General features: G+C 50.4%; 1 protein-coding gene across 2 annotated transcripts in view; it reads right to left on the bottom strand.

Moving 5' to 3' along the window:
• Positions 1 to 5,331: 5,331 nt before the first annotated feature.
• SWAP70 (switching B cell complex subunit SWAP70) overlaps positions 5,332 to 25,788 on the bottom strand; it is a 66,339-nt gene continuing 45,882 nt past the window's right edge. For both annotated transcript variants that reach the window (XM_059708869.1, XM_059708868.1), the window contains 7 exons: positions 25,183 to 25,291; positions 22,814 to 22,995; positions 18,146 to 18,253; positions 16,364 to 16,530; positions 8,729 to 8,927; positions 7,251 to 7,347; positions 5,332 to 6,704 (listed from right to left, as the gene is read on the bottom strand). In XM_059708869.1, coding sequence (XP_059564852.1) covers positions 6,598 to 6,704; positions 7,251 to 7,347; positions 8,729 to 8,927; positions 16,364 to 16,530; positions 18,146 to 18,253; positions 22,814 to 22,995; positions 25,183 to 25,291 — 969 coding nt within the window. In that variant the 3' untranslated portion in view covers positions 5,332 to 6,597. The remainder of the gene's footprint in view (positions 6,705 to 7,250; positions 7,348 to 8,728; positions 8,928 to 16,363; positions 16,531 to 18,145; positions 18,254 to 22,813; positions 22,996 to 25,182; positions 25,292 to 25,788) is intronic.

Here is a 25,788-nt window from a genome sequence, read left to right as displayed (position 1 = left end):
CGCCCCGGCCCCGCCCTGTGAGCCTGCGGCGCCCCCTTTCCCCCCAAAGGTGTGACCGTGCCTCTGCCCAGGTCCCGGCGTTTCAGGACGGGCCGTGCAGGCGCGGGGTGGCGGGATGGTCCCTGATGAAGGCGGGCGAGTTCCTCTTGTAAAGGAGCCGAAATGCGGCTGGGGGCTGCGCAGTCCCGGCAGGTTGTTAGAGCGACCGCTGTTCTCATTGGGCACCTGCTTTTCTGTTTCCCACTTGGCCATGTGCGTGTGGCTTCTGCTAAGAAAAACCCTACAAACTGCATTTTTAAAGAAGCACGTGGGGTCTCACTGACCGTCACGGGAATTCCACACGTTGGGGCCTGGTTTCTAGCCTCTCTGTCTGCTGAAGTCTGGGGGGGAGACGGCCTGGGACTTGAGGCTTTGGGATTGATGATCATCCCTCACACACGCTGGGACCGACTGTCTTGAAGAAGGAAGGAAGGGCGCTGGCGGGGCCGCTCAGCTGGTCCAAGCGTCCTGGCCATAGGCAGGGCTGTGGGTTTGATACCCAGCCAGGGCACATACAGGGATCGCCCAATGAATGCATACATAAGTGGCACCACAAATCGATGTCTGTCTGTCTGTCTCTCTCTGAAAAAAATCAATAAAAGAAGGAAGGAGAATCAGTCCCCAGCCTCGGGGTAGGGTGGAGGAGATGCTCCAAGCAGAGCAGAGCTTGCTTCCTTGTTACCTCTGCGAGGTGCCCCGTGCCGGCCGGCAATACAGCCGTGAGGCCATATCCCATCCTTGAGGCGCCCCGGGCTGGCCCTTGAGGGGGCTCATGGGAGCTGCAGTGCCCGGGGCGCCTCCCCCGCGGCTACTGAGGCAGAGTCGGTAAGAGCCTCGAAAGTGGCCGTGGGACCCGCAGCTGCTGGGCGAGGCCCTGGAGTGGAGTGAACCGCTCTGGCCCCAGGAAAGCTGTGATGGCCACCAGGAGGCCACAGCATTCCTGAGGGGAAGGCAGAGGCCGGGTCCTTCGGGCTCCGCTGGGAGGCCGTGGTCACAGGCCTCTGAGACCCACTTCATGTCCCGGCTGGGCCCCCAGAGGGCTGGTGTGCCGGGGGAGTGGGGGCTTTTCTGGGCGGGAGCCCCCACCCTGGGACTCATTTGTTCACTCGGCCACTCGCACGTGCCGAATACCCGCCTTTGCAGGGCGCCTGCCTGTGGACGTGCAGAAAGCCCAGCCGGTGTTTCCCAAACTCTCCAGGCGCCTTGCATGGCTGGCCTGCCTCGGTCACCTGTGGGGTTTTCTCAGAACTTGCCCGTCCACCCAAAAATCCCCATTTTGAGGCCTGGCCCAGCCAAGACGGAAAGCCCCTCATCACGACTTTCTGAAGAAAAGGCAACAGGATGAGACGCGATGAAAGCTCGGGGGTGAAGCGTGTCTCTGCATGTGAGAAACCTGGAGGACACCGGTGCCTCCCGGCGATACACGCAGGGGACCCGTGGCCTGTGCAGACCCGAAGCTCACTGAGCAGGTGGCACAGGAGGCAGGACCCAGCTGTGCGTCACCGAAACCTCCTCCTTCCCAGCTCAGCGCTTCTGAAGGCCGAGCGCTGCCCACTGAGCCCTCCTCCCACTCACTGCGCCGTGGGGAGTGCGGGCCTCGGACTCAGGATGAAATCTGCCACCCATACTCCTTCCTTTTTTAAAAAAATCTTTATTGTTGAAAGCATTACATAGGTCCTCCTTTCCCTCCACTAACCTCGTCCAGCTCGCTCCTGTCCTCCCCCCACCCAGGCCCGCACCGCCGCATTGTCTGTGTCCACGCGCTCTGCATATACAGTGGGGCCTTGACTTACAAGTGTCCCGACCAACGAGCTTTTTGAGATACCACTGTCTCTTGGCCGATTTTTTGCGTTGAGTTGACAGAGTAATTTGAGTTAACGAGCTCCTTAACGAGCTTGGTCTCGGAAGGAATTAAACTCAGAAGTCAAGGCCCCGCTGGATGCGTACAGTGCTTTGGTGGATCTCTTCCCACCCTCCCTCCCCTGCTTTCTCTCTGAGGTTCAACGCTGTTCATGCTTCTCTGTCTCTGGGCCCGTTTTTGATCATCAGTTTATTTGGTTCATTAGATCCCACCTGTGAGTGAGATCCTGTGGTGCTTGTCTTTCTCTGACTGACCCGCACACCTTTCTTGAACAGCCTGTGTGCTCCCTGTAAACAAATGTTTCAGACACAAATGCCCTCCAAGTGGGAACAGGGAGCCCAGTGGGTGCCGGAAGCCAATTCCAGCATGACAGCAGGGCTGAATCTGGGAGTGGCTGATGGCATTCCCCCAAACCTGAATAGGATACATTCAATTGTTTGTTTGCTGCCAGACAGCTCAGGGCATCTTAATCTACATGTTATTGCCTCCTACTGGCCAAACACCTGAACAGCGGTAAGCTAATTCTCCCCAATCTGACAATGGACTGTGTACACGAAACCTGACCCTTTGAAGTGTATATCTCCCCCTCGCCTCAGGACAATTTGTGTTAATAAAAAGCATGGGGTCCTGAGACCAGGAGATCTTAATTTCCTTTAAACTAGGCTCCTCTGACCCCCAAATGCCTTTCAAAATTATATTTCGTCTCTGGACTCCTATTTAATCTATGTACAGCCTTCGCCAGATTTCCTGAACCCTTCTTAATGCTGGAACAAGAACCCGGCAGCGGGCAGCGTCGGACAGAGGCTGCATGAGAGGACGGGCAGGGCCTGGGCTTCCGCGGGGAGGAGAGGGACAGATGAGCAGGGTGGCAGCGGTCCTGGCACCCCCGAAACCAGTCTGAGGGCAGTGTGTCTCCTCAGGGGAGCGAGCCCAGGGTCCTGACTGACCCATCAGGGCAGGTGGAGATCATGAGAATGGGGGGGGGGGGCACGGACGGACGTAGAAGGTGGGGCCCAGGCAGGCTGCTCTCAGAGACCCAGCGTGGGCTGCTGGTCACAGCAGAGAGGTTTGGCTGAGGGGAAGAGGCCGGATGACACGGGACAGGAAATGAGGGATTCAGATGGGGAGAGGGGCAGGCTACGGCTGGGGGCTGACCGGAAGGGGGTTTGCTAAACAAGCTTCCCTCTCCCCACCTCTCACACCCTGGCCCTAGGCAGGGCGCTGTGCCTGCTGTGGAGGAGGCGGACACAGCCGGGAGGAAGGCTTGGTTCCTGCGGGCGCACACCCCTAAGAACAGTGTGCTGTGTCTACACCGTGGGCACAGAAGCAATCTGAGGCTAGCCCTGTGGGAACTTAGCGTCCACCACAGTTTACCCACAACCCAGGGCCGCCTCAGAAGGGTCAATGGGAGCTGAGCCTGGGACTAGAGCGTGGACATGTCAGCTGGGGGGTGGGGGATAGAAACAGAGGTAAAAGGTTTGACATCCACATGTATTTAAAGGACCTGCGAGGAGGCAGGGGGTGTGATGAACTCATCCTGGAAAAGGTCAGGATCTGACCTGCCCCCTCCGGGTCCTTCTCGGCAAACTGAGGGGCCTGGGCCCGCTGACCTCTCGGGACGAGCCGGCTGTGGCAGCCGAGAAGCCCTGCGGTCAGACAGCAAGCTGCACGCATCTTGAGTATAAAGTTGACAGTTTATTCTATAACCACTGCCTGTTTCCAGCATCCGAGAAGGTTCTCCTGTGCCCTTTTCCAGTTAACACCCTCCCCCACCCCCCTGGGTAACCACGATTCTGACCTCGGCGTCCACAGATTAGCGGAGCCAGTCCTGCAAGTCAATACAAATGGAATCATTCCGTTCTGGTTGGCCTGTTTGCACAACATAATGTCTGAGCTCCACCCTCGTGGCTGCCCCTCTCAGTGATGTGATTTCAATTAGTGTGGCCTCCTGACTCTGCCACGATTCACCGTCTGCTCGCTGCTGATGGGCTTCTGGCGTGGGGCCATCCTACAGGCTGCGGTGACCCTCCTTGGGGCTCTGGTGGACTCGCGCCTCCTCCTGGTTGTGGGGCCACTGGCCTGGAAGGCGGCTGCTGTCTTTAGTGGATACTGCCACCTAGTTCCCGAAGTGGAGGGGTGACTCTTGCAGGTCTCGAACTGAACATACAAAGAAGGACATAGAGGGCGGAGAGGAAGGAACATTCCTTAAACAAACCCCAAGGCAGGTTCTTTCAACACCTGCTATGAATTGATAAAAACGGAGCAGAGCCTCTCCCCCTTCCCTGCGGCCGGACCTTCGCCGATCCTCGCTCCTCTGGGGCCGCTGTGCCTGGTGGGAGGCGTTGCACCAGCGCTCGGCTCCGTGAGGCACGTTGCCGGCTGGCGGCACACAGAACACACCCTCACCAGCTGCTGGGTGGTTCTGCCGGGCCTGCCGGGTGCGCAGCTCAGCCACTCACAGAGAGACCAATGCACGGCAGCTCTCCCACTTCCTGCCTCAGCAGCCTGCATCACAGGCTTTCAGACAGACCCAAAGCAACTCCCTCCGACCTCTGTGCAAAAGGCATTCAGCGTTTCTGAAGACAGGGCCCCACGCAGGTGCCAAAGCTCCTGCCCACCGCTCTCTGCCAGCTCACGGAGCAAACGGCCTCTCTGCCTTCCAGATGCTGCACCCCATTTATACCAACTCCCGGGGCGCCTTACAGGGAAACCCTGCCTCCCAGGGCCTGTCGTGTTCTGGGCAATAGAACGTGCCTTTCTGTAGAGCAACCTCAGCACTACTGACATCTTAGGCCGGACGATCCTTTGCAACCAGGGGGCTGTGAACTGAGGGACGTTTGGCAGCGTCCCTGCCTCTATCCACTGGATGCCAGGAACACGCCGCGCTGTGACAACCGAAAACGTCTTCGGACATTGCCAAACGTCCCCAGGGGCAAACTCACGCCTGGTGGAGGGCCACTGCCGCAGGGAGACCAGTTTTAAACACCCACCAGCCAGCGCACCCTCTCCCTCTCGAAGGGGGAGGTCAGCTACCCGACACTCCATCAGGTTGGATGCGTGGCCGCCTGTGTCCGCAGCAGGAGTTTTACTCTTGGCAACCAAAACAGGACAGATGTTGGCACCAAAACATGAAAAACCACACTGCTGACTCCGGGAAAACTGAAAGACACATGAATATGGGAAGCAGAGGTAAGGGGACGTGGAGGTAAGAGCAACAATGAGGGAGAAACTGTCTCTGTAAGTTCCCGTCTGTGAGCAGGCACGGTAACCACCTCAGTGACCCAGACACCGAACACAAGGCCACAGTTCACTTAGTGACACGGGTGTGAGGTCCACACTGCAAACCCAGTGTTTTCAGGAGGAGCCCTCTCCCCGTCCACCTCCTTGTATGAAAACACAGACACACACACACAGACACACACACACACAACTTCATGGTACTCTTTTATTAAACCAGACAGTTTTAGATGTATGTTGTTCTGGGTTTGTTTGTTTTTTTATTTTCTTTCTAAGTCCATTTTTTAAAAATCATATAAAATACGTTTACTATATCTTAGAAAATTAGCAAAAAAAGAAAATTAAGATTGTTCAGCATATTACATTGTACAATTAGGTAAGAATGTTTGAAAATTTATAAATATTTTGTTCCCTCTTAAGACGGCACATGACAAAAATACACTTTTGAAATGTTTTCATAGGTAATTCCTATAAATGATCATCCCCCCGTTTATTAAGTAAAAGGCCGGTTAGAAGCATTCCCACACTCCTGAAACGTCTGTACAGTAACTACAAGTGAAGCAAGGGGTCCGTCAGCTTGTTGACAACTGAAACCATTTTTAAATCTTAGGAGGAATCCAGTTACTCTCAAAATATCATTCCACACGGGGTCCACTTAGTTCATCTAGGGGCTTTGATTCATAAGTACAGCAGGTCCTTGAATAACATCGTTTTGTGCAACACCGATTTGTTACAATGTTGAGGAGATACCACGAAAACTTCACGCCGGTCTTTATGAATTAGCCTGCGGGAAAACTGGTTTTGCTGTGTACGTCTCTTCGCTTAGGGTCGGAGAACCTGTCGATAATGTTAAGTGGGGACTTACTGTATCTGTCTGAGCCAAAGCACCGTTTAAAAGGATGTGTACTGCCCCGAAGCCAGATGTCAGTCAGTGGCACCATGCTTTAAACAGAAACCTGCACAGCCACACCCGCGGACTGTGGCCGCTCAGCCGAGGCACGGTCCACGGGCAGCTGCCGGCTTCCGTCTCCGAGCAGCACGGTCAAGGGCATCCCGTGCGAAGTGCCGGCAACGGGCCAATCTAGGTACTGGGAGGAGGACACGTGCTGCAGAAGGAGATGAGGACCCGAGCCCACAGAGGTCCAAGCATCCAGGGACCCAGAGCACCAACCCGCGCGCCCCCCCCCCCCCCAACAGGACGACGGTGACGCTGACAAGAATGAGAGCTACGAAGGAATTTCCAGAAGCGGCAGTTTTCAAAGAGCCTGAAAGCGCTGACTTTTCTCCTTTCCAGATAAGCCCTTATCTGCAGGAAGGGGACCAAGGCTTCCGCAGTCCCTGGACCGAATGGGAGGTCAAAGGGAGAAGGGTTAGAAGCAGCAAAGCCAGTCCCTTTTGTCTTCCGCATCACGCCCTCCAGCGGCACGCGGAGCGCAGGGGCGGCCGGGGCGCTGCCGCGGTCACTCGGTGCCCTTCTTCCCTTTCCAGCTCTTCTCCCGCTCCTCCAGCTCCGCCTGGGTGAACGCGGCAGGGCCCCAGTGAGTGATCAGCTGAGGGTTTTTGGAACCTGAAAGACAGACAGGCTTTAAATACAGGAAGCGCTGTGTTCTTCCACTGACATGATCACTTTCCCACAGACAAAACAGTGACTCTTCCGCTGATTTCTTCTCCGAGGAACATCCGTAAGTGCCACAGCAACCAAAGCGACTAGAACAGTGGCTCTCAACCTTCTGGCCCTTTAAATCCAGTTCCTCATGTTGTGGTGACCCCCAACCATAAAATTATTCTCGTTGCTACTTCATAACTGTAATGTTGCTACTGTTATGAATCGCAATGTAAATATCTGGTACGCAGGATGGTCTTAGGCGACCCCTGGGAAAGGGTCGTTCGACCGCCAAAGGGGTCGCGACCCACAGGTTGAGAACCGCTGAACTAGAAGCTGTGCACACAGGGATCACCGGGCCTTCGCGCCTGTTCAAGGGACAAGTAAGTCAAGAGACGCTTGCCCTGAGCAGCTTGGCTTCTGCACACTGGGGCTGAAGAAGTCTCTTTGCACAAGCCTGATGCACATAATGAAACAGAAGGACAGACGGAATACACCCACAGCTGTTACCTGGTTCTATCAGGCGGATGAGCCCTTCGTGCTGGGCCACTTTGTCCTTCCAGCTCTTCGTCTTACTAGTTGCCATCTCCAGCTTCTTCTTAACGCCCTGAAACAGAGCAGGTTTTGGATTTGGCAACACACATTGGCAGTTGAAGAGTCAAACAACAATGGCCACTTCCCATCAGCTCGGTCTTCTCTGTGAGCCCGCACAGCCACTCTAAGCAGCAGGAACCCGCAGCGCCCCCACATGCAGGTGCGGACACTAGGATTCAGAGCAGTTGAGTGTCACACCGAGGACCTAATCCACACTGATTACAGGTGAGCGTCAAGTCCCGGGTGCCTGCCTCTCGGCTCCAAGTCCACCCTCCCTTGCCCAGCCGTGGCTCTAGGGTAAGTCTCCCCACCAGCGGGCACCATCTCAGCTCTGTCAGCCGAGGGGGCTGAAGGGGGAAGGGGCTGGGCTTCCCAGTTCCACTGGGCTCTTCTTGGTGGCTCGGCTCCCGTGGCATGTGGGACACCCGTGGTGCCCCCAAGGGATTTCAGTGGCACCTCCCTGTGGCAGCTTCGGCCAGGGCCCCAGAGGCGGCCCCCAGTGAGCTCTGTGGGCACAGCACCTCGGGGAGCTTCCCTGCCATCCAGTGACCACGGCTGTGCCTCCCCAAGGAGGCCCGGGTCCCAGCACTGGGCTAACGGGGACCCTCCAGGCGTGTCCTTCCTGGGTGCTCTGCCTCAGTCCTGCACCTGCCATTCCCATGCTCTTAGAGTCTTCTCTACCACTTCATAGGGGATCCGGTTACAGTTAATACTTGTTTATATTCAATTTTCCCTGTTCCAGTTACTGTGTGGGTTCCATCTCCTGAGTGGACTCTAACTGATACACCTCACCACCTTTCTTCTTACTTCCAGTTAAGCAAAATTCCTACTATGGCTTCTTGCCGTTAAGCCAATGTTCTCTCATTTTAAAAAAGCGTGTTTGCCCGGCCGGTGTTGCTCAGTGGATGGAGCGTCCACCTGCAGACTGAAGGGTCCCGGGTCCGATTCCGGTCAAGGGCATACACCTCAGTTGCAGGGGCATGTGCGGGAGGCAACCAATAGATGTGTCTCTCACATCGATGTTTCGCTCTCTCTGTCTCTCCCTTCCCTCCCACTCTCGCTAAAAATCAATGGAAACATCCTGGGGGAGGATTAACAACAAAACAAAAAGCTTTGCTCTAACCGGTTTGGCTCAGTGGCTAGAGCGTCGGCCTGCGGACTAAGGGGTCCCGGGTTCGATTCCGGTCAAGGGCATGTACCTTGGTTGCTGGCACATCCCCAGTGGGAGGCGTGCAGGAGGTGACTGATCGATGTTTCTCTCTTATCAATGTTTCTAACTCTCTATCCCTCTCCCTTCCTCTCTGTAAAAAATCAATAAAATATATATATATATTTAAAAAAAAGGAAAAAGCTTGTTTTTAACCATTTAAATGCACATTTGCCGTGTAGGTTACCTCGTACTGCTCAAGCGCCTGCTTCCGCTCCAGCTCCAGCTGCTCCAGCTGCGCCATGGCTTCCTGAAGGGCCCGCTCCTTCATGATGCGCTGGTTCTCCAGCTCCTGCTTCTCCGCCTCGGTCATCTCGATGGCCTGCTGCTGCTCCAGGTGCCACCTCTCCAGCTCCGCCCGCTTGGAAGACTCTTCCTCCAGCAACCTGCAATGTGGGAGCTCAGGATCGTGGGGGCCGGGCCTCCATATCTGACCCCCCACATGACGAGGCACTCGAGCAGCAGACTCTCCAAGGTCACCCCATCCGCCTCTCTCGTGCTGCAAGGAGGAAACTCGGACCCAGAGAGCCCCGTGTTCACAGGACATGACCCACGCGTCCTGCTCCAAACTGTTTCACCCTCTTTTGGGAAAAAAATTAATGACCTTTAAGGAGGCTTACTGTGCCTCGAACTGGGCCAATAGTTAAGTATATTCCTAATTAATCCTCACAATAAGCTTAAGATGAAGAAAGTGAGGCACAAAGGTTAAGTGGCCTGACCCAGGTCATTTGCCTGGCAGGTGGCAGGGCCACGTTCTGAAATTTGCCTGGTTACTCCAACATCCAAACATTTTTCATCTGTAAAAACCTATTACAGAGGAAAAAGCTGACAAACTAATGAAGGTGAGGGAAGAAGGAACTAACAAAAGGTAGAATAACAACAGAAACCATTTACTAAACAATTACTACATGCCAAGCACTTTACCGTCCTCATCATCAACCCCACAAACAAGGCGCTATCATTTCTACGTTATACATGAAGCCACTGAAAAGCAAACATGTAGCAATGGGTTTCAACCCAGGTCTGTGTGACTCCAAATCCTATGTAATAAAAGGCTAATATGGAAATAGACCGAACGGCGGAACAACCGAAAACTGGTCGCTATGATGTGTGCTGAACACCGGGGGCATGCACAGAATATGGCAGGCGTCGGCTGTGGTGGGATGGTGGAGCAGGTGAGCGAGGGTACCAGACCAAGGCGGGGCACCAGTTGCTGTCATCGGGGAAAGCCTCTGGTGGTTACTGAAAATTCTTTGCTCCCGCACGACACGGTCCCGCCTGGCACTTGCACCTGCTGCCGGTGCCGGCTCCGCTCACACCCACTGCCGGCACTGGAGCCACTGCTCGCACCCGCTGCCAGTGCCCGACGCCGGCCCCGATCACTAGGCGCCATCAGTGGATGTGAGCGGCGGCTGCCAGCCCCAATCGCCCGAGGGCTTCTCCACCTCCCCCTTCTCCTGAGGGGTGATGGGGGCAGCAGCCACCACTCGCACCTGCTGACGGCACCACCCCAATCGCTTTGTGCCGTCAGCGTCAGCAGGTGCTAGTGGGCCGGCGCCATCAGTGTGTGGGAAAGGCGGTGGCGGGAGCGGGGCTGCAGGCAGACAGGGGACAAGGGGGGACGGGGCTGCAGTGGGAGGGGCTGGGCGGGGGTGCAGAGGATGGGCCGAGACTGCCCCTGTGCCCACTGCAGCCTCGTGGCCCACAGTTCCTTTCAAGGTGCACGAATTAGTGCACTGAGCCACTCCAGGGGTGGGCAAACTTTTTGACTCGAGGCCCACAATGGGTTCTTAAACTGGACCGGAGGGCCGAAACAAAAGCATGGATGGAGTGTTTGTGTGAACTAATATAAATTCAAAGTAAACATCATTACATAAAAGGGTACGGTCTATTTTTTTTTTTAGTTTTATTCATTTCAAACGGGCCGAATCCGGCCCGCGGGCCGTAGTTTGCCCACGGCTGCCCTAGTATCATAATAGGCTACCTGTCTGAGAACTTCCAGATACTTAGGTATTTAAATCAACTAAACCTCCGAAACCGGTTTGGCTCAGTGGATAGAGCATCGGCCTTCGGACCGAAAGGTCCCAGGTTCGATTCCGGTCAAGGGCATGTACCTGGGTTGCGGGCACATCCCCACTGGGAGATGTGCAGGAGGCGGCTGATCGATGTTTCTCTCTCATCGATGTTTCTGACTCTCTATCTCTCTCCCTTCCTCTCTGTGAAAAATCAATAAAATATATTTTAAAAAAATAAAACATAAATAAATCAGTCAATCAACTAAACCAACAGACAACCCAAACCTGTACCCAAAGCACAGACACTGGTCAGATGCCAGCCCAGGACAGGACGCACCGCTAATGTCTGGACCATCAGTAACAAGCCATACAGCAGGCCAGTTACTACCCAAGAACATCTGCTCTTCTAAAACCAACAGCAAAGGAAGTAAAGTAACAGACTCCACACCCCTATCTAACCACCCCCCCCAACTACTCCACCCAAACCCCCAACCACAGCTCTGTCAAAATTCCCCCTACAACAAACACCCTGCGAGGTGGTTACCCAACTCGGCTCGAATACCCTGTCTGATGGGCCACTCGCTGCATTACAGACTGAGCCCGTTGCTTTGTGGGCAGCCTCAATCCTGGGAAAGGTCTTCCTCAGCCAAGATGAGCCCTCCCGCCTCCCATCCCTAGCTCCACAAAGGCCAATCGGTGCCCCTGGGATGTCTCTTGGGCTGCGATGTCCACACCTGCACACCCTGCAAGTGTGGTCTGACCAGCACAGTCCACTCCCCCGCTCGCGTGGACCTATTACCCCCTCCCGTGGTCCTTTCTAGGTGCTGGGACACAGCAGTGAACAAGACTGGAGGGCCTGCTTCTTCACCGCAGGGTGAGAGGGTGGAGGGGAAGGACGCTGGCAGCGTGTGGCTGCCCAGCATCTGAATCCCCTTCACGCGTCTAGAGAAGCCGGCATAGAAGGTGTCGTGATGGAAAGCAGGCCACGCCTGCTCCCCCTGCCCCTTGGCAGCCAGGACACGAGGGAAGCCTGGGCTTGCGAGGCAGCTGCCCCTCCTGGATCTTCGCCTCTGGGGCAATGGACACAAAGAAGCAGAGACAGTGGGGAATTTATCGTGGCAGCCGTAGCCACGATCCAGTGGTGGCCGGAGCAGCCACCGACACGGTGCCAATGTCGGCACCACGGCCTCCTGACTGGACTCTTCCCGTGGCCTGGTTTGGGCTGGGGTTTGGTTCCTGCCTGGGTCCCAGGCCTGGCCACCTGCTGTTCTGTGGAACTGGAGAACTACCTAAGAACCTTCCCAGGAATTGTCTGATTACTGTAGCCAACGCAAGTTGTTTCTGTGGTTTGCAAACAAGCCCCTGACCAAAGAATCTAACCTCTCTGTTTCCTCATTTACAGAAAAGCTATAGGAACAACACCCACCATCAAAGGTTTGCTGATGCATTAAATGCGGCAATGTGTGTAAGGTACTTAGAACAGCATCCATCACACAGAAAATGCTGACTAAAGCAGCTTTTGTTATTACGGAGGAATTATTGCCTCATTAGCTCTGGATTCTCACATTCACTCAGGCTAACCTGAGAATAGATGAGGTTTTTGGCAATCGCTTCACAAGGAAAGTAAAACTCCGCATCTTTTCGAATGAATTTCTATTCAGCCAGGTCTCCTGGATCCTGTATTTGTTATGTTGATAATATTTTTTTTAAAAAAATTATTGATTTCAGCAAGGATGGGAGAGGGAGAATAGAAACATCAATGATGAGAGAGAATCATTGATCAGCTGCCTCCTGCACACCCCACACTGGGGACTGAGCCCCCAACCCAGGCATGTACCCTGACCAGGAATCGAACCGTGACCTCCTGGTTCATAGGTCGAGGCTCAACCACTGAGCCATGCCAGCTGGGCTTCTGTTGCTATTTTAAACTACCTTCTTGGTATCAAACCATCATTCCAGCCTGTCAGTGTCTTTTGAAGAGTTCTTATTTTGGCATTCTACATATTATCTCTCTTCCTCATCTGCAAGCGAGATGAAGGAACAGAAGCCAACACTGAGTGACTAGCAAACGCCAGGCCTTGCACAAGCAGTCTGCATGCATTATCTCGTGTCATCTCCTCAACCCTGCAAGGTTGGCAGTTAGCCTCCGTCTATGGATAAGGAACTGAAGGCTCAACGCAGTGAAATGGCTTTTCTAATGTTACACAGCTAGAAAGTAGCTGGGAACCAAACCCAGACCTCACTCCAGAGCTCGGTTCCTCACTGCCTTCACATACGTGAAAAGTATCACACGTGGAAGAGACTGTTGTTCCGAGAGGCCCCCGTGAGTAGAACTTGGATCCGCTGAGTTATTCACAAAACACCCATGGGCGCTTGCCGTGTGCCAGGCGCGGCACCTGCTGCTGAGGCTGCCGCCATGACTGAAGTGTGCCGCAGCCTCACAGGCCCGAACACGTAGGGGGAGGAAGTTATAATGGGACAGGCGATGGCTCAGCCTCAAGAACTTGCCAATAGTTGGGTTTTCCCAATGTCAACTGAACAGTTTTCTTCTGAGGTCCCATTCAGAAGAGGCTAGCGAACCTTCAGGTTACACATCAAAAAAATAAACTTCAATTTTAATATATCAAAAAATTGACAAGACCCCGATGGCTCAAGTCAAAGTTCTTGCACTTAAACAAGTTACTATACAAAGCATCTCTGGGGAGCCTGGCTGGAGTGGCTCGGATGGATTCCCAGTCAGGGCACATGCCTGGGTGGTGGGCTCAATCCCCAGTGAGGGATGCGCAAGAGGCAGCCAATTAGTGATGTTCCTCTCTCGTCAATGTTTCTATCTGTCCCTCTCCCTTCCTCTCTCTCTAAAATCAATGAAAACATATTTAAAAATAAATAAATAAATAAAGTATCTCTGGGGACATTGTGAGATAATGTTAAGACACTGACAGAGAAAGGGTCATCCAGTGGAAGAACGAGATGCCAGCTATTCCAAGAACGACATAATATTGCTGGAAGAAAGGGCGGGAGGATTAACTAAAAAGCCCTCGATATATACCCTTCACCTAAGGCTGTTTCATTTCCTTAGAGGGAGCCTTAAGTGTTTCTATCTCAACTCCATGAGGACTTCCCTTGATTTGCTACCGAGAAAGGCCTGTTCTGGGAGTGGGAGCAAGGAGAAAGCCCCCTTTGTCAATCTGACAAAATGACCCTCTGAACCAGGCCCCGCCTTCCGGGATTGCAAGGGAGAGACTGGCCGTGCTTAAAAATGACCACCAGAGGGCGACAGTTTACCCATTTCAAGTTCCAAAACCTAAGTTAAAAGAAAAATAATTTAAAGTAGCAAAATAATTACCGTATATTCATAAAGTGGCTTTTGCACATCAAGAAAAAGTTAATTTCGCCAAAACCGGTTTGGCTCAGTGGATAGAGCGTCGGCCTGCGGACTGAAGGGTCCCAGGTTCGATTCCGGTCAAGGGCATGTACCTGGGTTGCGGGCATATCCCCAGTGGGAGGTGTGCAGGAGGCAGCTGATCGATGTTTCTCTCTCATCGATGTTTCTAACTCTCTATCCCTCTCCCTTCCTCTCTGTAAAAAATCAATAAAAATATTTTTTTAAAAAAATAAAAAGTTAATTTTTGTGCAGTAATTTCAGCTTACTGGTGCAAATCTGTACATATGTAACAGCTACATTTGCATTCAAAAGGCTGAAACCATTTTGCTATGTACTTAAATCAGAATGTACAAAATAATTAGCCAGAGTTTTTTTAAATAGCAATACTCATTCCTGGCTCCTCCCTACAGATATTTTGATTCAGTAAATGTGGGACAGGCCCTACATGTGTATTTTTTTTTAACTTTACAGGTGATTCTAATGTTTACCACTGGTTAAAAGTCACAAGTTTTATCCAAAATTATCTCTTATTCAAAGATCACTCATTGATAAATACAAAATAACTAATCTATAATAATAAAAGCATAATGTTAATTAGACCAGACGTCCTTCCGGGTGAAGCCGGGGCTGCGAGGGAAGCCGGGGTCCCGGGTGCCAGAGGGCAGCAGGGGGAAGGAAGGCCGACTCTTGCACGGATTTCGTGCATCGGGCCTCTAGTATTTTAATAAGTTTCTAGAGATATCTGGTTCCCTCTGTGATCCAGTCTCTGCTGTGTTATAATCAACCTCTCTCCAAACTGCAGGGAAGTAAAATATATATCATAGCTCTCCTGTGAGCTCTCTGCACAGGGTAATCTATAAACTCCCAGCACACCAAAAATAATAAAGAGGCCCCAAACCATCTTGTGCCCCTAGAATGCCTCTCTTTGGAAGTCACCTAGGACTCAAACCTTCCCAGTAAGTGAACCTTGTGCCAACATCGGGGCCAATGGCAACTGGGTGGCAGTTCTAAGAATCTAGTTAACATCACAGGGCACTGAGCACACACCTGTCGGACTGTAAATGCCAGGTAATATGCTAAGCATTTGATTTTCTACTTAGAAGATCATTTTTCCTTAATAGAATTAAAATTTTCAAAACCTATTTATTTTTAAAATCATTTTGGCAAAGCATACAACGAAGACCTCCTCTCTCCTCTTCCTGCCTAAATATTAAGCGAGCCTCCTCTGCCGCTCCACATGAGAACGGCGGCCGTGGGAAGTCTACCGGGCCGTCCCGCAGCTGTTCCCCAAAGCGGAGGCACAGCTCGAAGCCTGCGTGCACCAGCGCTGACCAGCCGGCCACTGGGTCAGTGTGTTTAGTGCGGACAAGACATCGTAAAGAACACAAAGGGAAGCAAGTGGGAGACGAAGCGGAGAGCTCCAATTTCATGTTCGGGTCTTCATTCTACCCCGTCCTCCCTGCTGCTACAAAGACCAAAAACGCAGAGTTCTCATCCGAGAACATGACTATCGCAAATAGTAAACCTGGCTTTAAAAGCTCTAAGTGGGGGTGGGGAACCTTTTTGCTGCCAAGGGCCATTTAGATATTTATAACATCATCCACTTAATATAATTCACTTAATATAAACGTATGTTGCTATGACAAAAGCTCCTAGATTTACTGAATTTCGAGTCCCACCTGCGGTTGCCTTGGCAGGGCCAGACCAAATGATTTCACGGGCCTTGTACGGCCCATGGGCCCGACCTTCCCCACCCCTGCTCTAAGGGAAAAAACAGTCTAGCTTTTAAGAAGTTCTAAAAGTTAAGATTTTGAATAATAATTATTTAAAGAATCTCACATGCCCTAACCGGTTTGGCTCAGTGGATAGAGCGTCGGCCTGAGGACTGAAAGGTCCCAGGTTCGATTCCGGCAAGGGCATGTACCTTGGCTGCAGGCACATCCCCAGTAGGAGGTGTGCAGGAGGCAGCTGATCGATGGTTCTCTCTCATTGATGTTTCTAACTCCCTATCTCTCTCCCTTCCTCTCTGTAAAAACTCAATAAAATATATATTTAAAAAAAAAAAAAAGAATCTCACTAATCCCAAATGACCAAATGAAAACTGATTTCCTCCTTCTCCCCAAAAAGGGGCTGCCACTTGGCGTGACGCAGGCCTGTCTCCATACCAAGGGCTCTTCTCTGGTCCGGAGCATGCCGGCGAAGCCAGGGTCTCGCCAGAGCGGATCCTGGGTCCCCGGGCATTCTAGCTGGGCACCCCGAGACTGCTCTGAAATACCGGCAGCCGCCGCCCCAGAAGCGAGGCTCTCCCAGCGCCCGGACTGAGAACAGACAACGCAGCCACCAAGCCTCCAGGTCTCTCCCTCTCCACCAGCGTGAGCCATTCCTAGAAACTGAAAAGGCGAGTACACAAACGGATGGGCACCTGGCCTGAAGCTTCCGCACAGTCTCTTCATCTTGCCGGGCCTGCCGCTCATCCTCAAGGGCCTCCTGCAGCTTTAGGTACATGTCCTCCAGCTCCTGCACTCGCTGCAAGTACTGTTCCAGTTCACAGGACTTTTGGGCAACCTGTTCTTCCATCTGCTGTCGGATCTGACGGTAGAAAAGGGTCATGTTCAATCGCAGGCTGGCCTCACCCTCAGGGAAACCTTCCCACTCCACCCCCATCCTGAGGGGTTGCCACTGCCCACAGCTGCAGCCCCACAGGATGGCAGGGCCCTGCCCTTCGTCCTTGACGCAAAAATAGAGGAATCGAGCACCCCCTCCCAGTACCAACACCAGAACCACACCCAGAGAGTCCGGGACAAACTACGCCCCGATGCTGTGTTCCTGCCCCAGCACATTCTGCACCCTTTCCGCTCCACGCCTTACAATCAAGTCAAGGGGGAAAAATACGTTTCCCTGTATAATTCTCTTTAGATTATTTTCTGTCTTAAAGCTACAAGCCCTTTGCCAACAGAGTCTTCTCCGAAAGGAATGACCTCTCCCCAGTCAGAACTGCCGAAGGCAAAGGGAAACACTGATGTGCAGAGCCTCCTGCACTTACCTGGCAGCCTAGCACCCTCCCCCCTGCCCCTCCCCCGCCCCCTAGGGCACCCCCAGCCCTGGGGAGACTCAGGCAGGGAATTTAGTGCCCTGACAAGGTTATGGCTTCTCCCTTCTGGGTTTAAGAGTTTGAATCTCTGCCTTAACAAGGAAAAGACAAGGGCATCCTAAACATAATAGCGCACACACGAGCATATCCAGTTTATAAAACATTTGCAATTGCATTAGCTCACGTCATCGTCATAACAGTCATGACGGATCATATGATAGCACACACGAGCATATCCAGTTTATAAAACATTTGCAATTGCATTAGCTCACGTCATCGTCATAACAGTCATGACGGATCATATGATAACCCCCTAATTTAAAGACGAGAAACTAGTGCTCAGGAAGGAGCAGAGAGGAAACAAACCCAGGCCCCTGGCTGTGAGGGGGCACCCTTTACATCACTGGCCCTCCTCTGTGCGCTGTTCTCTCACAGCTCAAACATGTCCATTTCAACGCTAAGGGACAAAACGTTGCCAAAGGCAATGTGATGAGCCTCTAACAGGCGCTGGGCTCAGCACGCTCCCACACGGTCAGAACTCAATGTGAAAAGACCTGCTAACTACGGGCATCTTGGGGATGGGAGCCTCTTAGATGAATCAGAGCTGCTGAGGGCAGCAGACCAGAATCCGTATGTTTTCATGATTTCAGGACCTCCGACTTGGCTCATTACAGAGGAGAAATGTCATGGAACCGATGTGCACTTTTTCCATAGCTATTTATTTTCCAAGCCAGGAACACTCTGAGAGGGAAAAGGGATGCTGGTCATAATTATACCGAGGTGGCAGAGACTGTCCCAGTCAAACCAAGACATAGTCACCCTAACCACAGCCCTTACCGCCCCATTCCTTAAACTTCCACTTCAGGGTCTTGAAAGCAAGGTTTATGTCTTGTACCTTTACATTCTGGGCGTGGTGCCCGGCACATAGAAGGTGCTCACTAAACCAACAATGGGTGCATGAACAGACACATCACTTCCCCAACAGCCCACTGCAAGCCAGTAGCAGAGCCAAGCTGACAACATGGCCTCACTGCCGCCTCCCAGGCCCTCGCCCCACCGACCAGGCCGGCCCTGCGACGGCGCCGGCAGTGTCCCCAGGCGTGCGGTACCCACCAGCTTCTCTCGCTCCAGCTCCGTGCTGAACCTGGCCTGTAGTTCCACTTGCGTCTCGAGGCGTTTCTTTTCTTCTTCCGCTGCCCGAGATGCTGCTTCTTCCAGTTTCTACCCAAGCGAAAGCCATCCACAGAAAGGCATGTGGAGAGAGAAATGGTCACACTTAAACACGTGCGAGAAGCCACATACTCTTAATGTTGTACAAATACAGAACAAAAACTTTTAGATCTGCTGGACTTCCATTCCAGTAATTTTCCCAGCCAACATACAAAACAAATTCGTTAAATCAATGACTACTGATAAGTCTGAACAGCATTTTGCAATGGAGTCACTGAGTCACATTCGTGTGCAAATGCATTCATGAGTTCGAGATCTGCTTCTTGGGTTCTGACTGTACAGTGTTGTCATCTTACACATTATTCCTTAACACTTATGAGCCCGGCTTCCAGAGGGTGGCCTGAGGAGCTCCATATTCTCTTTCCCCAGTGAAACAACAATTAGAAACAACCGCTTAAGCCCGGCCTCGGTGGCTCAGTAGTTGAGCCTTGACCTATGAACCAGGAGGTCATGGTTCAATTCCCAGTTGGGGCACATGCCTGGATTGGGGGCTCCATCCCCAGTGTAGGATGTACAGGAGGCAGCCGATTGATGTTTCTCTCTCATAATGGATTTTTCCATTTATCTCTCCCTCTCCCTTCGTCTCTGAAATCAATTAAAAAATATATTTTTTAAAAAAGAATGAGAAGAATATATGTTCATATTTTCTTATAAATACTCAATAAACCTAGAAGGATACACAAGAAATAAAAAATAATCGTTACCTTAGGCACGGGGTGGGAGCTAAGCAAAGGGAGAAAAGAAGTGGGAGGAAATATTTTCACTAAATCCTTTTGTAATTTTTATTTATTTATTTATTTTTTAAATATATTTTATTGATTTTTTACAGAGAGGAAGGGAGAGAGATAGAGAGTTAGAAACATAGATGAGAGAAAAACATCGATCAGCTGCCTCCTGCACACCTCCTACTGGGGATGTGCCCGCAACCCAGGTACATGCCCTTGACCAGAATCGAACCTGGGACCCTTCAGTCCGCAGGCCGACGCTCTATCCACTGAGCCAAACCGGTTTCGGCCTTTTGTAATTTTTAATTTTGAACCATATAATTATATTACCTACGCAAATGATTATATTTTTTAAAGAAACAACAGTAGAAATGAAACATTATTTTGGGAGGAGGAATGAACAGACAGAACAAAATTCTCTTGATGATACTCTAATGGTAGATGAACGTCATTACACGTGTCCAAACCACAGAATGTAGAACACGAAGAGTGAACCCTAATATAAACCATGGCTCTGGGTGATCATGAGTATCAGTGTAGACTCATCAATTGTAACAAATGTACCCACTCTGGTGGGGGGTGTTGAGCATGGGGGAAGCTATGCATGGGGCAGACGGCATATGGGAAATCTCTGTACCTTCCAGTTAATTTTATTGTGAACCTAAAACTGCCCTACAAAAATAAAGCCTTCTTAAAAAATTATTTAAGTAAAGCCTTTAAAGAAATCTATTAATTTATATTTTAAAAAGGCAATACCAGGATTTCTTATAGCTTCTTCTCGATCAACTAAGGCCTAGCAAGTCCTACAAAATTCACAAATATGTAGCCTAATTCCAGGCCAGGGCAAAAATTTTATTTCTTGATAAGAAAAAGAAAATTAGAGATTGTTAAGGGATCTGTAACAATTTTTCAACACCTATCCATCAAATCCTAAATCAGTTGTTTAAATAATTCTATGAAACCTGGCTAGCGTGGCTCAATGGTTGAGCGTCAACTATAAACCAGGAGGTCAGGGGTTTGATTCCCGGTCAGGGCACATGTCCAGGTTGCGAGCTCAATCCCCAATAGGGTTGAGCCGATCAATGATTCTCTCTCATCATTGATGTTTCTATCTATCTCTCCCTCTCTGAAATCAATAACAATATAAATAAAAATAATTCTGTGAAGCTATGTAATAAGAAAGCGGTCCAAGTGGCCTAGGCCCTGCCAACTCAGGCCGGCACTCACATAACCGAGCAGGAAGGGAGACCTACATGCTACTGGGAGACCAAGTTCAAAAGAATTTAAAGGGACACCAGACGGATGAATCTCAAATGCATGACGCTAAGTGAAAGAACTCCTGAAAACACACATGCTGACTTATTCCATTTATATGAGAATTTGGAAAAGGCCAAAATACAGGAACAGATCGGTGGTTTCTAGGGGTTTGGGTGAGGGAGGGTCTGAATACAAGGAGCAGAGTGAGGAAATTCTTTGGGGCACTGGAGTTTGTCTGTACTCTGTCTGTGGTAATTACAGGAGTCTAGGCGTGCATAAAATTACTCATGAAACCAAACATAAACCACAAACTTGCTGCTTGCAAATTTCTTTTAAAGGCAGAACACAGGAGCTTCTAAACTACTGGCAATATTCTATCTTAACTTGGTTGGTACTTTCAGAAATAGTCGCTGTATTTGCATACACATATTGCATGCTCTCCTTTGTAGGTATGACCCATTTTGTAAGTTATAAAGGAGGGGCACCATGTCCAGATCCCCACTCGTAACACCCACCGCACTCTGTGCACAGTGGGTGGAGGGAGCAGCAACCTCATGCTGCAGGTGCTCATCTGAGCCTGTGAAGGGAGTTTTTAGAGAAGATGTACGACAGCCCAAAGAGGGGAGATGCAGGAGTGATTTGGGAAGAAGAGCAGCAAGACCTTAAGAGCTGCTTTTAGAAAGTCGATGTGCTGGGCGGAACAGCTATTTCCAAGATTGCATGTCCACGTGGTTCTTAATGTTATAAAAGTATATTAAAAAATTCTTTGCCCTAACCGGCTTGGCTTAGTGGATGGAGCGTCGGCCTGTGGACTCAAGGGTCCCAGGTTCGATTCCGGTCAAGGGCATGTACCTTGGTTGCGGGCACATCCCCAGTAGGGGGTGTGCAGGAGGCGGCTGGTCGATGTTTCTCTCCCATCAATGTTTCTAGCTCTCTTTCCCTCTCCCTTCCTCTCTGTAAAAAATCAATAAAATATATATTTTAAAAAAAAAAATTCTTTGGGAGTCCACGAGGAGGAAATCAGCATAAATGTGGTATTTCCATGGGTAGCAAAGAGAGAACCTCGCCAGGAATGAGGGGCCTTATCCTGATACGGCTGTAATTAACCTAGTTATGAATAACTGGAAAGGAGCAAAGCAAAGGCCAAACATCATGGGCAGGTCATTTGTGCAGCTTTGCCAGGACGCTACAGCTTCACACTCCGCAGGGAGTCTCTGGTCTGGTCTATTCCCTGCATGTGGCGGGGGGCGGGGGGGCTGATACATAGACGCAGGCCCAGTAAAGTAAAGTTTGGATGAAACAGGGAGGGTGCTCTCCTGTCAGTCACACCTGGGGACAGATCATTGGCCAGAGTTGGAGTGGCCACTGCAAGCGCGGGTAGATCTGAGACACTGAATCCCCTAAACAAAGAAGTCCGCTCTCTTGGCTCTCTTGCGCTCTTGGCCTCAGGCTCCCTCGGGACTCGTGTTGCAGGGGGAATCCTCCCTTGGCTCCCCTTGGAGCCCAGATGGCCCATGGCCATGTGGAGCTCACCCACAAAGGACTAAAGGACTACCACTAGCCTGATGCTGAACTGGAACCGGCTGCCACATGCAACTGAAACTCTGGCCACTGGCTCTGATTTTAGTTCTACTGAATCCCCAGCTGCCCTCCTTCCAGGACCGGACTAAGGGAAATGGGACTTTGGAAACCCAGAGATGTAATTCCACGCTAATAAAAGTCACTCATCTTCCTGTGCGAGTCTCAGAAAATTCTTTTTCTTGAGATGTTGTAAGGACTCCACCCAAAGCACTCAGCGGGGAAAGGACATCCCCCTTCCACCGATAACAATACTATAAGCAACCCCCACATCCCAGGGCAAAGGTGCTGCAGAGGAGGACACACAGGTCTTTCGGCTCATGGCTCACACGTGCTCCGTGATTCAGGCAGACGGGCTCAACCCAGAGGTATCCCAGGTAAAGACCAGGGCCACACGCTGGGCACTCACCACCAACTCCCCACCCCCCCAAAACCGTGACATAACCAAGGAACAAAATTGCCCAGTGACCGTCAACAACTATTGTAGCTGTACAGCCTATGGTACTTGACCCCTAGCCCTGAGATGGGAGGAGAAGCTGACCCAGACTGGACCTCTGACTCTGAACAGTAAGTAAAACCCACAATTCTACACTCAGGGTCTTATAAGGTCCTCACGAGTGAAGATGAGAGCAAAGGGGAAAAACTGAAAAAGCAACAGACTCTCCCCAGGTCGCCAAAAGTCACCGTGACATCAGGGGAACAACATTTCTCAACTTCTCTGACAAAATTCAAGTGTGCTTTCTTATAAATATGCTTCTCTGGTCAATGCAATGTCCCTGCTGCCCTGAGGCCCTCATCCTTTCAGGCTGGGGAAACCAGGGTGTCCTGAGGGTGTAGATACACTCCCTGGGAACACAGTTCGCCAAAAAAATCTCCCCCAAACTGCAGGAACCTGGTCTTAGTAAAACCAAAGCTCGGAAGCGAGGCAGCTGTGGCTCCTGCGACGCCAAGAGCCCTCCGGGCCCAGCCCGGCGTCCGCTCCCCTCCTCACCTTCCTCACGGCCTCCAGCTCCCGCTGCTTGTTCTCGTTGGCAGCCTGGAGCTCCTTCATCTGCCGCTCCAGCTCCTCCTGCTCAGCCAGCAGCTTCTTCCGGCGTTCCCTCCGACTCTGGCGGGCTTCTTTGTGCGGCGGGGGGCTGCCCAACTTCAGCAGATGGATGGTGGAGTGAATGGCTGTGAAAGGTGCAGAGAGAACACAGGAAACGCCTGTTATTCTTTGTAACCCTAGCATGCAAAGGCACAGTGGGAAGGAAGCCAGGCGGGCCTCCGTGTAGATTCTGGCTCTGCCACTGAGTATCGGTGTGACCTTGAGCAAGTCACCAAGGTCACACCGTGGCTTGAGCGTTTCCTCATCTCTGAAATGAGAGAGATCATCTCTAAAGTCACTTTTAGTCCCCAAATTCCAAAATTATATATCTATGCTTAAATAGATGCTTGATTCAGGAATAGCACACACATTTGAAGAATTTATTTAAAACAACACTTTCAAATAAATAACACTTTCCACTCCCTTCCCCATACTTGTCAAAAGGCTAAGATTTAGCCATAGTAAGGGCTGAGATTCAAAGTTCCGGTATCTGATTTGCTACCTGCTGTGTTGAGTTTGCCCGACATCTATGCCTTTTGAGACCGTCTCCCTATATACCTCCCTCCTGAGATGTTAATAGTAGCTGCCATTTATTGAATCCTTACTATATGTATACCCTTTCCGTGCATTATCTAATTTTTATGTAAAACCTAATTTCTTTCCTGATGGTTTCACTTGTATAATTTGTTATACAAGTTAATAGTTAATACTTTTGTTCAAATTCAAAAGCATGAAAGGACATAGAGGAAGTCTCTCTCCTACTCCTATCCCCAAGTACCAGTTCCCCTCTCCACCAGCAACCACTGCTAACAGTTCCTTGGGCATCTTTCCAGAAATAGGTTAAGAATATACAAGTAAATATGTATATACATCCTCCGCCTCCTTTTGACATGAACAGTGGCACAGCACACTCTTCTGAGCCCTGGTTTTCTCATTTAATTTATCCTTGAGAGCTTTCATATTACTACACAAAGTATTGCACAGTACTCCACTGCATAGCTGTACTGCAATGTATTCAACCATTTCCCAATTAATGGACATTTAGGTTGCTTGCAACGTATCACAAGCATTTCTGCAAGGATGTATCATTTTAAATATGCGAGTATAACTTCATTATTTAATTATCAACCTTTACAACAACCCTAGGGGGCAGTACTGTTACTGTTCCCATTCCACAGGAGAGGGAAGCAGCTACAGACTTCATAACTCAGCCTACACGACTCAGGAAAGACGATTCAAACCCAGCTGGGCTTGCCTCACACTCTTAAACCACGTCAAGAAAGAGCACAGCTTGCAAGGCAATATTTTTTCACCTGACACTGAGGGTCCCTATGACTTTGACTACATTTAGTTTTAAATCCTAGCTCTAAAAATACTATTTCTCTCGGTATACCCCTCAGAAACCTAGCCTTTCCCCCGGATAATCAGCCGCCCCCGAGGCAGCAGAAGACAGCCCAGACCTGACTAATGGTCACAAGGTCCAGACTAAAGATAACATCTTGACCTAAGTTATGTTTCGGCTCCTGCGCCCTGACGTGGAGAAGCCCAGCTACTTCCCCAAGAGCCCAGACGAGGGACGCCTGAGCAGGCCTCAGCACTGTCCTCTAGACCCGACGAAACGATTCGTTACCTTACCTCACCTCCAGCCAGTCAGCTCCCAGCAGGACCCGGAGCCCCTACCCCTCAGTGTCTTGCGATTTTTGCCCTATACAATCTTAACCTATGTGCCACAGAGGAGTCGGGCTTTTAGCATTAGCTCCCCCTCGCCGGATTGGTCACTTCAATATTAAACTATTTTTCTTTCTATTCTGCAAACTTCCGCGCCTGCATTTGTTCGGGCCAGTGCACACAGGCAGGTGGACTCAAAAAAAAAAAAAAATTGGGGTCCCAGTAACATAACTAAGTCCAAGAATATCATATTCAGAAATCTCCCTATCATTTTAAAAAATCTAATATATAGTGTCTCATTCATTGACGGTCACTTTAAAATTCTCCACAGTTGTTAAAAGGGGAAATTCCACACTCTTCAAATAGCAGGAGTGAATAACACTCAAAATGTCCAGTTTACAATTTTCCCGTAAGATGATTACAAAAATGAAATTGACTAAAAATTTGGAAACTGCTCTTGATTTGTTTTTCTTTAAGCTACCATGTCACACCCAGTATTAACACAGACAAGGAGGGAACAAGGCCTCGGTATCTTTCATGAACTTCAAAAATAGAAAGTCAGAGCTTTCGAGAGACATCATGACCAATAGTAAAAGTCACCTTACCTTGAATCCACTCCTGCTTCTTCTTCTTATCTGAAGCACTGATCTCAAAGGTCTTATCAAGACACTTTATGAGAAAGAGGCATTTCTTTCCATCTTTGTCAGGCAAAGACTAAAACAGAAAGCCAAGTTAGCTCTTTTTTGTTGCTGTTTTCTTTTTGTCTGTTTTTTTACAGAGAGAGAGAGAGAGAGAGAGAAGGAGGGAGAAACACAGACTTCTGTTGTTCCACTTATTTGTGCATTCATTGGTTGCTTCTTGTATGTGCCTGACCTGGGATCCATCCCACAACCCTGGCACATCAGGCCAATGCTCTAACCAAGGAACTACCTGGCCAAGGCTAAGATATTATTTTTAAGTTTTTAAATTAAATTCAATCTTAATTATTTATACAAATCTGGCTGGAATTCAATGTTAATGAAAAATACCTCTAAATGCATATAACTGATTCACTAATTCTATCCCCTGGGCAACTTTACTTACGGGAACAATGACTCCTGATCAGTATACCAAATCCTGACCAGGAGAGCCACCACCTGATGGGGATGCCGTGCTTTGGGCTTCCCTGGCACAGAGACTCGCACCTGAGCACGTCCCTTACAGGAGCCCTG

This window comes from Myotis daubentonii, chromosome 9 (genome assembly GCF_963259705.1).
Source record: "Myotis daubentonii chromosome 9, mMyoDau2.1, whole genome shotgun sequence".
In the NCBI taxonomy this organism is placed as follows: domain Eukaryota; kingdom Metazoa; phylum Chordata; class Mammalia; order Chiroptera; family Vespertilionidae; genus Myotis; species Myotis daubentonii.
Note: the sequence above shows the minus strand (reverse complement) of the source record. Positions and strands in the feature narration are given on the sequence as shown.